The sequence below is a fragment of the Theobroma cacao genome, chromosome 9 (assembly GCF_053813885.1).
Source record: "Theobroma cacao isolate CCN51 chromosome 9, ASM5381388v1, whole genome shotgun sequence".
NCBI lineage: Eukaryota > Viridiplantae > Streptophyta > Magnoliopsida > Malvales > Malvaceae > Theobroma > Theobroma cacao.
The window spans coordinates 4,296,523-4,312,575 of NC_142647.1; the positions used below are offsets into that span (position 1 = coordinate 4,296,523).

A 16,053-nucleotide genomic window follows, 5' to 3' on the forward strand; every position below is an offset into this window, starting at 1 on the left:
TAAGACCCTCTTTTAGCAGATTTATTTTATTAGTTGCTTACGGTCAGATATCCTTCCTTTTCCCCTTAAAATCAAATTAAAGGGAAGGGAAAATGTTTCTCTTATTTTGATTCAAGGTTTCAAATGAAGGATTTCAGTACTTATTTTTGGATTTTGTGCAGGAGAGAGGATCATACTGGCGTTAGAAAGAAGAGCTAAGGGTAATAAAAAAAAAAAGGGAGGCCTGCATGGGCAAATTTGAGCCGCCAATCATTCCTAAGTTCAACTTTATGAGTTAGAGCTTGTATATATTCTGAAGCGTCTCCTGACTCCAGTCGAAGCATGCAAGAACTCGGAGTGAGTTGTTTCTGTTTCCTTTCATATATAAGATAACAAGGGAAGAAACAGAAGGCACACCACCATTTTATCCCTCAACAAAACACGAGAGAGAGAGAAAACAGAGTATTCCCACTCAATTTCACTAGATAGGGTTGACAGTAACTGAATATGGGTTAATGATCTCAGTTTGGTAGCTAATACAAATTGGAATCTGAGAGGGGAGCACAAAGAAAATCTTAAGTCAAGAAAGGGGGGGATTTCACAATTACATCCATTCAGTACTAAACGAAAATTGGATTTACTTTACACCATTAACTCATACAACAAATCATGACCTATAAAAAATGCAACTGTTGTAGTTAATTACACTCAAAAATCGCCAAAGAACCCGCAAACCCAAGCAAAAGGAGCCCCTTGCCCCAAAAAGATATTAAAAAATTGAAAAAAAAAAAAAAAAAGGAGAGCAAAACGCCCGTTGTGGGCAGAAGACCAACCTATTCCTATATTGCACATTATCACATAAATGGTGATATGGCTTCTTAAGAAATACCCCATGTTTTTGGAACATGGGGAAAAGAATCATATGTGATATGTGACCCCAGGCATCAAAAACCACCAGCCTGTGAGGATGTGAAAAGTAGAAAAAAATAGTATACACAAGGAGATGAGAGATGATGTAATTATATGCACAGGACTAGTACAATGATCGAGAGTAATGATAAGTAGGCGAGACTGTGACCATGATTATCACTCTGAACGTGGAAGTAAGAACCCAAAACCTGAATTTTCACGAATCATTGATGGAGGATCAACATCAGCTATGTCTACTTGTTGCAGGGACTTGGAGATGTCATCCACTGTAAATGGGATGCTGCATTGATATATGAAGTGTAGATATAAAAATCAAGAGTGGTGGATGAAGACTATGGGATCATGTACTCTTCCACATGAAGATAAAAGGAGGAGGAACAAACTACCTTGAATCATCATCTAATAGGAACGAACTACTAACAGCATTGTTGGAGTCCTCGGTCATCATAACTCTCATGTTTGCAATGACCTGTACAATTAAGAGTTCATCTATAAAATTTGCAAGTCTTGAAAGCAGAGATTTCAAAATTCCAAAAAAAGGCCAAAACCAAACAGGTTTAGTATTTCACAGGCCATCAACATACATATTTGGACTATTTTGAACTTACATCAGATGACACGCTATGTGTCCCATATTTGTCATCCCAGTACATTGTGCTGATTCTGTATAACTGTTGTATGCTGAGTACCTGAAGAAGCAGCAACACAAGAAAGAAAGATGAAGATCTGAAGAAGGAAAATGTTAAAGAGGTGAGGAGTCTTAAAGAGAAGAGCATTTACTGGGCAAAGTTCTTTTGTTATTTCATTCAGGGTCTTTTTGGGTTTCTGATGAATAACCTGAGTTGCAGACAAATGGTCCGTCAGTGAGTCATATGAGATCATGATTAGAAACAGTTACTGAACAAGAATGCTATAAAAGGAATCTAACCAGGAATCCTACAGCCTGTCTTATGTGCTTCAGTTCATCCCATGCTGAACCTGCATACTGTTCACAAGAATTTGGATAAAGAACAAGAAAACATGGCAGGGTATAAAGGTCACTAATGATTGCCCAGAGCTTACTTCCTCAGTTGCCTCATAGCACCACTGTTCTAATTCAGCCAGACCAGCTTTCACATACTCCCCATTACTAAATGAGCAACACTCACGTCGCAGAAGAAGACTGCATAAATGTGTAAGACAAATGCACGCAGTTATTATGGCAATTGACCATAACCTTTTTCTTTGTCATATGATCAAGTAATAAATATGTGTGCATGTTCACACATAGACATACAGAGAGATACCTGTTGAATAGCTGAACGTTGACGAATGAGAATATTTGAGTGTATATTTTATGGACTAAGAAGGGAGGTACCTGTAGAACCAGAAAACAGAGACTTGTAACATCCCTAGAAGAAATATTACAATTTTTTATTTTCAAGCAAAGTTTCAGATCTTACATGGTTCACTTTCATTATCTTCAGATAACGGTTCAAGCTTTTCACAATGCTTTGCCAATGAGCAATTAATGCTTGCTGAGCAACAGCATTTGCTTGAGAACGCCCCTTCACCAAACTTGCCCGTGATGTCCTAGGTGCCTGCATTGTATTGAAAATATTCAATTGGAGATGATTCTGTGTATTTACTCATACTTATTTGCATCAGTAGTCACAAAATAACCATATACAAGTAACAACTAAGAATAGGCAGCATTAAGTCACCAAGCCTCATAACCCACACACCTGGACACCCCCAACCCAAAGAAAATTCTAATAATCTCATTTCTGAAACTGAAAAAGTAACCCACGATGTAGCTTGAACAAAAACAACTTAGCAACAACCTGAATACACAATCCAAGCAGTGGAGAGATCTCTTTCTTTAGATTGTCTCTTATCATTCCATATATCTTCTCAAGGAAGGCCGTAAGCTGTTGTTTAAACAGTAATGCAGGGTACTTGGCCTCCACTTGCCGTAAGTCATCTAGTCTACTAAGCCCGCGGCCATTAAGAAATGAGAGCCCAGCACTTTGGGGAGATGCCCGTAGTCCCTAGAATTCATATTAAAACAAAAGAAAAGCAGGAAAAGAAAATTAATCAAATATATGGAAAGGCTAAGACAAATTTTTCAATAAAATGAATAATAGCTTCTTACTTGAGACATCCTCCCAAAGAGTGAAGCTGATGCTGCTCTTCGCCTTTGTGGTGTCAAACTTGCAGCTCCACTTGCTTTAAGTGTGTGTTGAAGCAGCAACAATAATGTTGATGAATTAGATAACCAATAGGCTAAGACATCGTTATTGTCCTGGACCTTCAGTGAGATAGATGTGGCTCACATTAATGACACTCTTTTCATTCGGACAAGTGAGGATATGACAAGACATTGACAACTTGCAGTTGCTCTCAATCTAATTCCATCAGCCTCTAAGCCGAAAGGCAGCTGACGGATTTTATTGTCTAATGATGCAGAAAATTTTTAAAAGCCAAACTACAGCTTACCTCTATGGAAGAAGCTATTGTTTGAATGATGCGGTCAAAAACAGTCGTTCTTTCAACTTCAAATGACCTCCAGTGAAGAAGACATTTGTATATGACACAAGCAGCAACAGGTTTGCTCCCAGAGAAACCCAAATTTTGTGATATACACTTGATCAGTAGGTCCTGATTCTCCTGAAACACAAAGGCAGATTTAAAGAGATAAATCGGAAGAAGGTACATCCAAATGAATAGGAATGTACTACTCAAAATTAAGAATCAGATAAGATATAAAATGAGTTTCATAACAGTGTCATCCATTTCAATAGCCACTAACCTGCTGCTTTTCATTGAGAGATTTCTGAGGTTTTTCCTCAGATTCGGGCTCACGTACATTTGATGTGGCAAGAGTTGTGTCCTGAAAAGACACTAAGCAGTAAGCAATGTAACTACTAAAACATCTTATATTCTACAAATTTTCATTTTTAATTATCACAATTAATGATGTTCCCTTACCGATGGAACCTTTGTTTCTCCATTTATAACATTTCCATTCTCTGGTGTCCTCTGCAAATTAATTACCAAATACTCAAGATATATTTCTCTAAGCTTGTACTATACAATATGAGGCTGTGTAATGAACTAATAATATCTAATTTATACCGGCATAATCATTGTTCTTTGTCTTGCAGACAAAGATTTCCCAGTTGGTGATATTGCCAGTGACTGCTGACGAAGTACTTGAATCTCAGATTCTGAATTGGCAAGCTTCTCTTCCAACCTGAACCATAGAAATGCATCAACTTTTCAAGGTTGAAAGATATTAAGTCAAAAGGTTTCAGTTTGACACAGGAAAAGAAGAGCCGAATGAAAATAGAGGGATGGGTGCTTGCAGACAGAAGCATCAAGTGAAGTAATATGTGTGGCAGATATACTTGAGTGTCATGGAAACTGACCACCAGACAAAATACCAAAAGGGAGGATGCATTCATCACTTATCAGCTCTGAGCTGATTGGCTCCCTTTTCTACCTCTTTTGTTTCCTTTTCAACATTTTGATTCAAAGTACTGCTAGTTTATATTCCAACAAATTTCAAATCTAGACAGACCTCTGGACAGATTCCTGAAGCTGATCCACCTTTCGCTCTGAATCTTCTAGTTTCTTTACCAGCTGTGCATTTCTGGCCTCAGCATCTCTACAAGCATTACGAGCCTCCTCTGCTGCTTTTCTTTCTGATAGCAACGAAGCCTGCAGTGACAAATGAACATTTTATCCCTGTTGTTATCATCAAAGTTTCTAAAGATTCCAAGATAAATAATAGAAAGCCAACTAAGTTTAAGCTAATTGCTTGCAATCTGTTGCCAGTGGAAATCAATACACATTAAGCATCCAATAATGATACACAAGGCAATTGCATGACATACAAATTTCAGATATATACAGAATAGAGCCTAAAACATATTGATATCAAATACATATAAGAAAAATCAGTAAAAAATTACTGATTTATTGTTGACCTTGATGTTCTTCCTGCAACTTCATAGATTCATTAATATTAATTGATTCATTTATTCATAGCCTTGATGGGAAATTTCATCTGATTTTCAGTTTTATGTCCTAACAAACAGAAGTTGTAGCCACTCATAAACTTAATCATACCAACATGTGGAGCTACAGTTAACATTCATTAAGAATTTATACATTTATTAGCAAATAAAAATTATTTTTGCTTCTATCCAAATTAAATTACTTATTGAATCTCATAGGAGGGAAATAGACATACAATTGTACAACCAATCACAATCGTGATTCTTACCTTCAAACTCTCGACCTCAGCAGCTAACGAATTAACCTTTTCTGTGTCCTGAACTATAACAGGAGTCTCTTTAATAATTGGAGGAGCTTCTTCAATAGCTTTCCGAGCAGCCTCTTGCTCTTTTATGACTCTAGCATTTGCTTCCTCCACTTGAATTTGCATTGCATGCAAAGCCTCCTGTAACTTGGCAATTTCTTGGGCCTTCTCCTCTTCTAAATCAGTCTGTTAGTAAAGATTTTACAGGTTAAAACAGATAATGATAATGTTTTAGAGAAGATGCAACAATAGTAAACCATAATACATGTTAGAGCATAAAATGACGTAAATTACCCTCAAACGTTTCTCAAACTGCAAACGCCATGTTAGTTCTTCCACACGCTTTTCCAGTTTGTCCTTTGCTTCTTTTAGAGCCCCTGTTTCTCGAGCAGCCTAAATAAATTTAGGGTAATGGTTATAACCTGAGTTTAGAATGCAAAGTGCATTAAGCTTTTATGAGAATAAAGTAGCACTAAAGAATGTGATCAAACCATCTTGAGCTTTCTGAGCTCTCTCCGAGCAACTCTTCTCCTCCAACCACATTGAGCAGTAATTGCAGCTTTCAGGAGACTCTTATAATAAGAGTATGCAACGTGGCAACGCAAAGTAGCCTGAATGTTAAGTAAAGTATCCAGTCAATATTCAATTCTATGAATTGAGTTTCATAAAGCCTTCATTGCTTCAGTAGCAGCATCACAACTTTCATCCAAAATTCACATTAATTTACAAGATTAAGACAACACGATCAAGTAGTTGCAGTCAGACCTGAATGATGATTGCAGCCTTAGTTTGCTTTCTGAATCTGAATTCGTTCCGAGCAGTCATTGCCCTTAACCCAGTCTGCACTGTGATGGCCGACAACCTTACTGTTAAATAGGATTCCCTGGCAGTGTACCGCCTGAAGTTCTTTTGAATCTTCAAAGCAGCTGCTTCCCTTCTCAACTGCTCATACAGTTTGCAGGCTAGTATGCCTAATTACAATGAAAAAGAAAACAGACAGGTCATAAACATGACAGCATTTCAATGCACTCAGAGACAAAACTAAAAGCATCTGGAAACCATTATTGCATTTCAAAATACTTCTACTTCTGAAGATCACCGGTGTCATACATTTCTTTTGAACTTATAATGAAACTAAATAGATACCTCGCCAATGAGATTGCAACATGATTGCAGCTTTACGCAGTGCAACAAACTCCTTCCGTGCAATATAAGTTCGAATCTGCCTTTGAATGGTTCTGGCTGCATTTCCAAGCACTTCTGCCCTTCTGGCATCTAACTCAGCCATCTGCCCAGCTCTGAGGAATACTTTGGCCTTACCTATCTGCTATGCCAATTGTATTAGACAAGAGTGTGATACAAAAGTTTATAAACACTGATGAACTGCACACTGGTTCTTGAGTACGGATAATCACACAAGATCTTTAATCAAAGCGGAGATTAAAAAACAAATTGTTACTTTCAATGTCAGATTTGACGGAGCTACAAGTGCTAGATAGCAGTTGACATCAATTCATCAAGGGTACACATTCAGTCATCAAAGACACTTAATAAGCAGCATTAATGATGCAAATGGGAAGAAGCACTCAGCTATCCAATCAAATTGGGCACTTTTGAGACAGCGATAAGAGGCTAACAACTGGGAAGGGGTGGTCTTTAACACCAACATGGAGTACTTCTGGTTATCTTACTTGGATTACATTGCAATTACATGTGGTTTTCACATTTCCTAACCATATTTTGCATGGAACATGTTAAGGACGAACCAGTCATCACCAAACCCCAATTTTATGTGTAAAATTCAAAGATATAAGCAGAAATTTTCATTATAAACGCACCTTCTGACCCACTACAGCCACAAATAAATAGTGCTGATAGCCCATGCTTACAGCATAAAAGAGGCAGCATAAATACATCACCCATATCAGTTATCAATTAGTCGCATGCTCAGGAAATTACAATATGTCAAGTAACCTTCAGCTATTCTCTGTTTTTGCTTTGATCTCAGTACACCCTGCCCTTGTGCATGCAACTAGGACAGGAAAGTGATATTACATTTCTATGGTAGACAGGGACCTCCCCTTAAGCCTCTCATCCCATTGTAATTCCAAAATATCATGTTCACAATTGTAAGCTGTAAGGTTGTGTTTCATTTACCTGATAACCTTTCAATCCCATCTTATCCAGGATCATTTGACATGCAACCTTGTCATCATGACTGCACATACAAACACACAAAAAATAAAATGGTACAATCTTTAAGAAAAATCATATGCAACAATCGGGAAAAACTAAACTATGGTAGGGTCCATTACACAGTGCAATGATACAAGTCTTTGCCTAAAACGTAAAAGCTCAAAATCTAATGTTCAAGTATTCCGAGCATCTCTCACATAACCTCACATTAGCTAAGGGATTGTGATGCATTTCTTTTAGCTTATATGTCATGAAGGTAAGCATCATTAAATGAATATGTCCATCTCTATCCCTGAACTTTACAACTAGACGATGATAGAATTTACAACTCACTTTCCCTCCAAAATTTCAGGAGCAAGAACACCAAAACGGTGAAGAAACTCATAAAATGTTCTTCTTGTTGGATATCCAGCACAGCTGATCCTAATAGCCTCAAGAACACCCTACAAAAAAATGTCACAAACAACTTCAACTGCCACAACCATCGAAAGGACTTGACAGTTTGAAGCAAAACAAATTGAGATTATGATACAGCCAAATTATACTCACACCACATCGTAACTGCTGAATTATATTGGCATTCTCAAAAATCGCAGGCTTGAGGGCATTGTTTGGCTTCACACATCTGATATAGTGAGGTTCGGTTGAATTCAATGTCTCCATTAAAGATTGAAGTTGTAGCTGCAATTTTAAAACATTTTTTGGTTATTAGAGAGGAAATTATGTAAAAGTCCAAGTTAAGAAGTCTGTCGTTACTAGCAAGCTAAAGAAGAGGATCTATCAACTATGTCATCTGTCTCAAGATATCATTCATGTTAAGAACATCAGAACATTTCCAAAATTGATGCAGAACAGTTTGATAATTATCTGAATGACTGGATTTATGGTTTTTAAAAGCATTGTAATATGTATGAGCTTCCTCAGTTTCGTTTTCTGCATGCTTAACTGCAGAAGGTTACTCAATTCTGGATCTATTTTATTTTCCTTCTTCCACGACCCATGCTGTCAATAAGTTTATAGAAAACAAAGCCTTCATGGCTTAGATAACACAGAAACAAAATCATGAACTTAACATTGAAACAAAATTACCATTTTGCTAGAGAAATAGTTATATCATCACTCATTCAAACAAAAGATTAGGAGGACATCATAACAACCCTTAAGTACTGTTCTTGCCATAAGCCTTGCTGTTATCACTTGGCCACCCCACAGTTTCACAGCCCTCCCCCCAAAAAAAGCACCAAAAAGAAAAAGAAAGAAAAGAAACACCAAGTCAACAACCTGGCTTCTATAGAAACTGTAACTCAACATTTTATTTTACATGGTCTTGTTTCCCTTTTTCCTGTAATCTCGGAATTGTGTTCTGTGACCAGGAACAAGTACGCTATGATGATGCCCAAAACCTGAATTATAGGGTCATGTGCTGAATTAGAGGTCAAGGAGTTTTTTTAACCCTTTATTTAAGTAGGTTTGAAACATTTTGAATGCTTTCACTTTTCCAATGACCATCAGTTTGCATATTGTAAACCAATGGGATTCATTCCTGAACAAAATAACTTAGCTAAAACCAATTATAAGTACAGTTATCAGATAAAGAGAGTTGATAACTGGATCAAAAATACCTTAAAGCGTGATCCAATGGATGAAAATTTGGATGATTTAGAAGACTCCTCAGCAGGAGGAGGAAACAGAGCAGCCACAAAGGAGCACTTTGAGGCTGTCAACAGATCCTGATGTTCAGCCACTACATAATCTTTGTTCTTGTCAAGGAACAGATCAGCCAGATAAGTTACCTGGGAAGAGGACAAGAAAACAAATAGTTGAGTTATCCTTATTAGCCAGAGAAACTTTGTAGATATAAAAGGCAAAACAAGTGTACCTCTCCAGCATAGTGAGAAATAGTAAAACTCGTACGAGATAGCTTCGGTTTAATAAAGCGCTTGTTGTTTTTGAATGTCTGGAACAACTTCTGAGCAAATGTTTCATGTGTGGATTTAGGAAACATACTGCATAAAGCAGTCAAGTAAACATGAAATCAACCAAAACCAAGAATATATTACAGGAGCGAGACTCAGAGAGCATGCAGTTTCATTAAATATGTGGAGCATTATATGCACGTGTGCACAGATGCACAAAAAATATACAGCAAGCTATAGTGACTTAGGTTCCTTAAAACTTCAAAGAAATAATGGATCAAATAGAGAAAAAAATACTAGCTGCATACCAAGCTTCATCGAGAAGTGCAATTATTCCTCCAGGTTTCTGCAGAAAAATAGAGGAAGTACTTGTAATTATGCAACATGATGCATAAGAAGACAGTGAAGAATACATAAACTTATAAAGAAACAAGAACATGTCATATTCTTGAAAAGATTATTTCATATAAATTAACAAGAGACAAGCAAGCAACAATGTTGAACCTTCTCAATCAAATCCAACACATCCTGGTTATCAACAAATTCTATGTAGCTCCAATTGATTTCTTCTTTTGTGTATTCCTCCTGTTCCATTTTAAAAACATGCTGCAAAGGCAAAATCACCTTAGATTCAGAATAAGCATGGCCAAGGTAGCATCTTAAGTAGGGGAAAAGAACTATTTCAGAAGTTACCAAACCTGATTGAAATGCTGCTGTAGTTTTTCATTTGTAAAATTGATGCAAAACTGCTCAAAACTATAGATACAAGAAAATAGACAAACTTTTGTTAACTATGAAAGCAAAAGTTCCAATTAATTGTATTAAACGGCAAATGTCTTACCTATTAAACTTAAAGCTCTCGAACCCATAAATATCAAGGACTCCAATCAATTGCTTTGAGTTTGGATCTTGTCCAATCGAAAAGTTGATCTTATCTACAAGCCTGACAGAAATAAAGAAAAATGTTTTAAAAGTTCATGCACTATGGTTGAAAACAAAATAGTGATGAAGTTTCTTTACCAATCAAACAAGCGAGAATAGATGGTTTTAGCTAAGGCATCCCTGCTACTGACTGCAGCAACCGGATCAAGAGTTCTTGTAATAATTTCTTCTGGGGTAACCATTACACGCTTTATTAGTGCATCTTCCAAGCTCTTGACATCACACCTATTATATAAATAGTTTATGAGACATATTGATTAAAGAAATAAATAGATGCAAGATAAGAAATCAAGAAATATATTCAAGAAAGAGATAAATAGGTACTTGAGCAGTTCAGCTGTCACATTAAGATGGAACCTAGATTTCTCATCCTTGATTACCGAAGAGTCAACGTCTGCTCCCTTTGCAAATTCAATATTCCCAAGATGTAAAATGGCAGCCACAACACCAAAAATCGCCTCCTGAAAGAATTACTCATCGTGAAAAATGTGAATGCAACCACAAGTGCAATATTTTTTTAAACTAATGGAAGTGAAGACTGACCTGCTCTTCCTCGCTGATTCCAACTATATCCATGGCCCTTATAGTTGCAAGGTACTCCTGAGTATCATCTACCCCATCCAATGCATAGCAGTTTGATTGATTAAGGTAATGATAAGATTTAGGTTCTCCCAACTTAAACTTTTCTCTGACCTGAAAATTGTGAGAGAACATCATCAATTGCTGCCTATTATTAGCAGCATAGGCGAGTCTAAATGCACATGAAGATTGATGCCTAAATAACAGAAATATTCCATTATAAAAGCAAAGCATTAATACCTCTGGCGGTGCTGCGCAAAGAAGGTAAAAGCAGTGGTAATTTCTTTCAGGATTAGAAATTTGGCAAACTCGAGATCTTTCCAGCAAATATGTACGAACAGCTGCTCCAGATATCCTCCCATTCTTGTCAAATTGGATCTCGACAAACTTACCAAAACGACTACGTAGTACCAAGAGGCAGGAAAACTCAGATAAAAACATAAACTAATTAAAAAACATGACAAAACAAACAATTGATTGGAGAAACCAATTTTTTACATTAAAATATACCAATTAGCTGCAATGTCTGAAATATGATTCAACTTTTTAAAAGCTTTTTAGACCCAACATTCGATATTTCAGAGGGGAAGTGGAATACGCTATCATCTATGAAGAAGGTTGCAATTTTTCAATCCCTGTAGCAAGCATACACTCACCTTGAGTTGTTGTTCCTTACAGTTTTTGCATTTCCAAAAGCTTCAAGAACAGGATTTGACTGCAAAAATAAACATCCAGAAATACAAAGTCAGGCAAATGCTCCCATTCTTTTCAATCCATTGGATTTATGATAACCATTGCAGAAACTATATAAGAACTACAGATTTATGCCAGTAAAGAGAAGAAAAAGTGGAGGCCAAGAGGTGTTCGGTTTAAGATTCATCTTACTTCTAGAACTTGTTGTTCAACTGTCCGCCCTTCAACTCCTTGTCGACCACCAAGGTATGCAAGGTATCGCATGAGCATCTTTGTAGTCTCAGTCTTACCAGCACCACTTTCTCCACTAACTAGAATTGAGTTGCTTTTTCCCTCATTCATCATTGCCCTGTTTACATGACAAATCAGAGAGACCATTGCATGGAAACATCTTATATCCAGCAGAACCGAGGGTACTTACCTATATGCAACATCTGCAACAGCAAAAACATGAGGGCTCAACTCTCCAAATCCAGCTCCTTTGTATTGCTCCATCATGTGAGTATCATACAGGTGTGGTAACCTTTGGAATGGATTTATAGCAATCAGGATATTTCCAGTGTATGTCTGCGAAAAGTAGTAAAGAATAGCACTTCAGTGTGTAAGACTATGATGACTTTGAAATTAAATCGACAACTTTCTTTGAACAAAATCATACTTCAGCATACGAATAGAGAAAGAGAAAACAGAAAGTATCTTACATAGATTTCATTAAGTTCATATCTCATAGCCAAGTTGTGCAGAACTCCAGGTTCATGCAAATACGAGAGCTTTGTCATGTCATCAACACCTCCAGGAGATGCTTCAGTATCTTTTGGAAATACCTTTGAGATATTTGCCACAGCCTGCCATCAGTTCTTTGGTCAGTAAGAATATTAAGAGTAGAATCTATATAAAAAAAAAAAAAAGACTAGACAATATTATTAAAAATAGCAGAGAATCCAGTAGATGTAAACATCAAAGTTTCACTTTGAAATTACTAAATTAACTTTGGATGCATGCAAATATACACACAAACAAAAAGCTGAAATAAACTCACAGTTTTTCCATTTGTTGTGTGGATATGAACTTCTTCACCACTGATTTTGAAAACTTCTCCATCAATCCATGCAAGTGCCGCATCTTCAACCCAAACATGAGAACCTACAATAATATTAACTGGAGCAGCCTGCCGATATATGAAAGTATTAGCCATGCAAAGAAAGAAAACAAGCAGGTGAATGTGTACAAACATAAACAGTCATGACTGTCCAAAACAAGTATGCACAAAAGAATAGTTCCTGGAAACAAGATCAATGAATGTCTCATCTCCAATCAATAACACTCTTCCTGAAATGAGCAATATGCCAAATTAATGGGCAATCCACATCAGAAACATTTCACATCAGTTTAAGATTACAAGAATTAAATTGCCAAGGAGTTAGATAGTGCTATTTTTTATAAATAAAATATTTAAAAGTGTACAAAAAAATATGGTTGAAAGATACACGTAGAGAAAAAAGATCAATGCAAATAATTCAACAACAAAATAGCCTCATAAACAAAGAAATATTGTTAGATTCCTTGTGAATTTCATAACAATGGCATGAAACTCCATTAAGGATTATAGCTCAAACTTTGTTCATAAGAACAAAAATCTTCCTTAAAAACCAATTTTGCAGCATGATATATGTCCAGCATTCAAAAGAAATGATAAATTGTCAGCCAATGGCACTCACCATACTCACCTACATACTAACATTGCCTCGCCATGACATCCTCAACCCCCGTTTCAACTGCCAATTAAGTCTAATTATTGCACTAACAACTACTGCCAATTCTTTACTGTCCAAAATCTACTACTAAAGGTTATTCAATATCGGATGATACTGGCACGACACATGAAAGAACAAAATAACTAAACCTCTTTTCAGTTGAACTTAGTTTCTCTACTATTTAATTAATAGTTAGAAAAAGCTGAGAGGGCTAATCATTTTTTGTATGAAAATATTTCAATCTTATCATTCTGAGCAAATATAAACTAAGCTGGGGATTGAAAAATAGTCATTCCAAGCTATGTAATCAATCAATGGATGCTAGAACAGAGGAAAAAAACTTAATCTACACCCGACAAAGATTACTTTTCAGCTTATAAACTGATTCAATACACTAATCCTAACTCTATACTTCATTTACATCAAATCCGCTTATAAAGATATAAACAAGATATTATAACACCGATCAAATGTTAAAAATCAAATACTGCTCTACATCTTGACTGCATTGCGATTCTATAGTCCCGTAATATAAGAATTCGAATTTTCTAGTATTAGAAACTTATATATTTGAATTTTTTTTAATTCATAAATCAAAAAGCATTCTTCATTTGCCAATATAACATAAAAAAAAACAAAAAACAAAAATGCCATAGCATGGAATACATCAAAGAATTACCTATCTAATATTAAGATTGCCAAAGTTATATATCAAATATAGTAATAAACAAAAATGAAACTAATAATATATCTCAAAAATTAAATAAAAGTAAAGTAGGAATCAAATAACAAGATGCCACGTTCAACCGATTCAACTCGGCCAAAAAAATAGAAAAACAATCCAAACAATCGAGTACCATGACGATTATATGCAGCGATCTTCCTTATATCAACTCATCCGAGACACGACCGAGTCGAACAAAGAATGATTCGGCGAGTCAGATCGGACCACAAATGGACTGGTAACTCAAGAGTTTTAAGGATAAAACTTTTGAAGAAACCAAAAAGAAAAAAAGATGGCAGTTGAATTCACAAGAAGACGATAACAAGAAGAAAACAAAGCTTTTTTCTCACGATTTTTGCTCTCTTTTCCGAGCTTTTTTTCTCTTTTTTTTTCCGCTCAGACCAAAATGAAAGAAATAGAAGCAAATGGAAATGGCGTGGTAGTTTATATACAAAAGCAAAAAGTTCAAAAGTTCTTTTTTTTTTTCATGTCTTTAAAATTCTTTTATTTTTGTTACTGGTTAACTGGGGTCCAATGGCGGGGAGGGTGGCGAAGAAGGTCTAGTTGGACGTTCGTGGTCACCACAAACAGTGGAATTTTCGGGCTCTAAAACCGACATCAGTGAAAGTTTTTAGACTAAACTATGCCTTTTTCGTTTTGGTCGGTGTTTTAAGTCTTATACTTGTTGTTATTTACGGTATTTGCCATAAGTTAAGTCCAACTAAGCAATCAAAGGTGGCTAGTCATTTTCAACAAAAAAAAAAAAAGAGCTTTGATTAAGCAAAAATCATTATCGCATTTATCTCTAATTTTTGGTTTGTCAATGCTATTCATTTTCTAGTTGAAGTTAATATGTTCTAATAACGAAAGGGCATGTTTGTTATTTTGGTGAAATATAGTGGCGAGAGTTAATAATACTTTCCGACCAAAAATATTTGAGACTGCTTGCGGGACATTACACAACGAAATCCGCCCCCCATTTGCTGGCTCGTAATATATTTTAGCTACATATTCGGTTGAGAGAAGCTTTCTTGTGTAAGCACTGAGAATATTTTACGATACGCTTGACCTATCAAAGCCGACATCGGCCGCGAGATCTCATTACATTACGTTGGGAGCTTTGGGTGGGTCCCGCTTCAGGGTGGAAGAAACCAGTGATGAATTGACACGTAATCAGAGCGATGTGGATTGAGCCGAAGCCAATTAAATAAACCCAGATGGGAATTCTAAAAAGAAGGAAGAGTCCACAGGCGACAGGGAATATAGGAGAGGCTCCGCACATGTTGGGCAAGGGGCTAATAACAGAACAGAAATTACGAAAACTTGCCAGAACACGACAAAGTACATAGTTAAAAAGACGAAATCATCCTTTTATATAATCTGCTTTCTCTCTGTTCTCGCCATGCCTGTAATCATTTCTGTTACTAACTGGTCAGAGAAAGTAAAGAAATTTTCTATATTTTCCTGCAATCCTTTTTTTTTTCTTTTTAGTTACTGCATTTTTAAACATATTATCCATGTCTAATTAAAATTTTAAACAAATTAAATAAATTAATTAATTGAATTAACCAATCATCATCTAGTATTGTTTTTTTATGTGATAACTGCTCGAATGTAATCTAAAAATATAAATGATAAAATCCATACAATAAAAGAAAGAAATTTATGTAAGATGTTTCCATAAATATAGATTGTATATTAATGAAATTTTGCTTATTATTAAGTAATTAGAAGTAACATCGGTGTTGTGAAACAGAAAAAATATTACCATCAATATATGTGGGATAAATTATACTATTAGTAATTGAAATGGTCTCCATACCCACAAAATGTTCATAAATTGTAAGAGTTGTATCCAAATTAATTATGCACAACATAAATTGATACAAGCAATATCTATCTACTTACATGTGTATATAGAAACATAACTACATATGCAAAAGTAATGCTAAATATGTAAATTTACACAAAAACGGTGTAGCATCGTATATGTAATTAATGCTTTAGATAAAAAAAAAATTTGAAGTCCCATAT

The 16,053-nt window shown here is 35.8% G+C and overlaps 1 protein-coding gene across 1 annotated transcript; it reads right to left on the reverse strand.

Annotated features, from left to right (window-relative positions):
• Positions 1 to 554: 554 nt before the first annotated feature.
• Positions 555 to 14,493, reverse strand: LOC18588332 (myosin-17). The gene is made up of 39 exons (XM_007012662.3): positions 14,153 to 14,493; positions 12,581 to 12,709; positions 12,243 to 12,386; positions 11,963 to 12,108; positions 11,734 to 11,890; positions 11,505 to 11,563; positions 11,089 to 11,248; positions 10,813 to 10,962; positions 10,594 to 10,730; positions 10,348 to 10,494; positions 10,169 to 10,270; positions 10,026 to 10,083; positions 9,832 to 9,933; positions 9,636 to 9,673; positions 9,291 to 9,417; positions 9,034 to 9,204; positions 7,961 to 8,092; positions 7,745 to 7,854; positions 7,373 to 7,433; positions 6,362 to 6,539; positions 5,981 to 6,186; positions 5,707 to 5,826; positions 5,510 to 5,608; positions 5,180 to 5,401; positions 4,472 to 4,611; positions 4,027 to 4,144; positions 3,880 to 3,930; positions 3,701 to 3,781; positions 3,388 to 3,558; positions 3,044 to 3,199; positions 2,733 to 2,939; positions 2,352 to 2,489; positions 2,196 to 2,266; positions 1,972 to 2,071; positions 1,838 to 1,894; positions 1,690 to 1,746; positions 1,518 to 1,598; positions 1,296 to 1,378; positions 555 to 1,189 (listed from the first exon to the last, which is right to left on the reverse strand). The coding sequence occupies exons 1-39, from the start codon at positions 14,153 to 14,155 to the stop codon at positions 1,066 to 1,068; spliced, it is 4,593 nt and encodes a 1,530-aa protein (XP_007012724.2). The 5' UTR covers positions 14,156 to 14,493; the 3' UTR covers positions 555 to 1,065.
• Positions 14,494 to 16,053: the final 1,560 nt, after the last annotated feature.

Excerpts from the sequence above, each read along its gene's own strand:
- LOC18588332 (XM_007012662.3), bottom strand. Across the intron at positions 12,109-12,242 it reads ATGAACTTAATGAAATCTAT|ACATACACTGGAAATATCCT; the intron begins GTAAGATACTTT and ends TACTTTTCGCAG. Across the intron at positions 7,434-7,744 it reads CCTGAAATTTTGGAGGGAAA|TCATGATGACAAGGTTGCAT; the intron begins GTGAGTTGTAAA and ends TTGTATGTGCAG.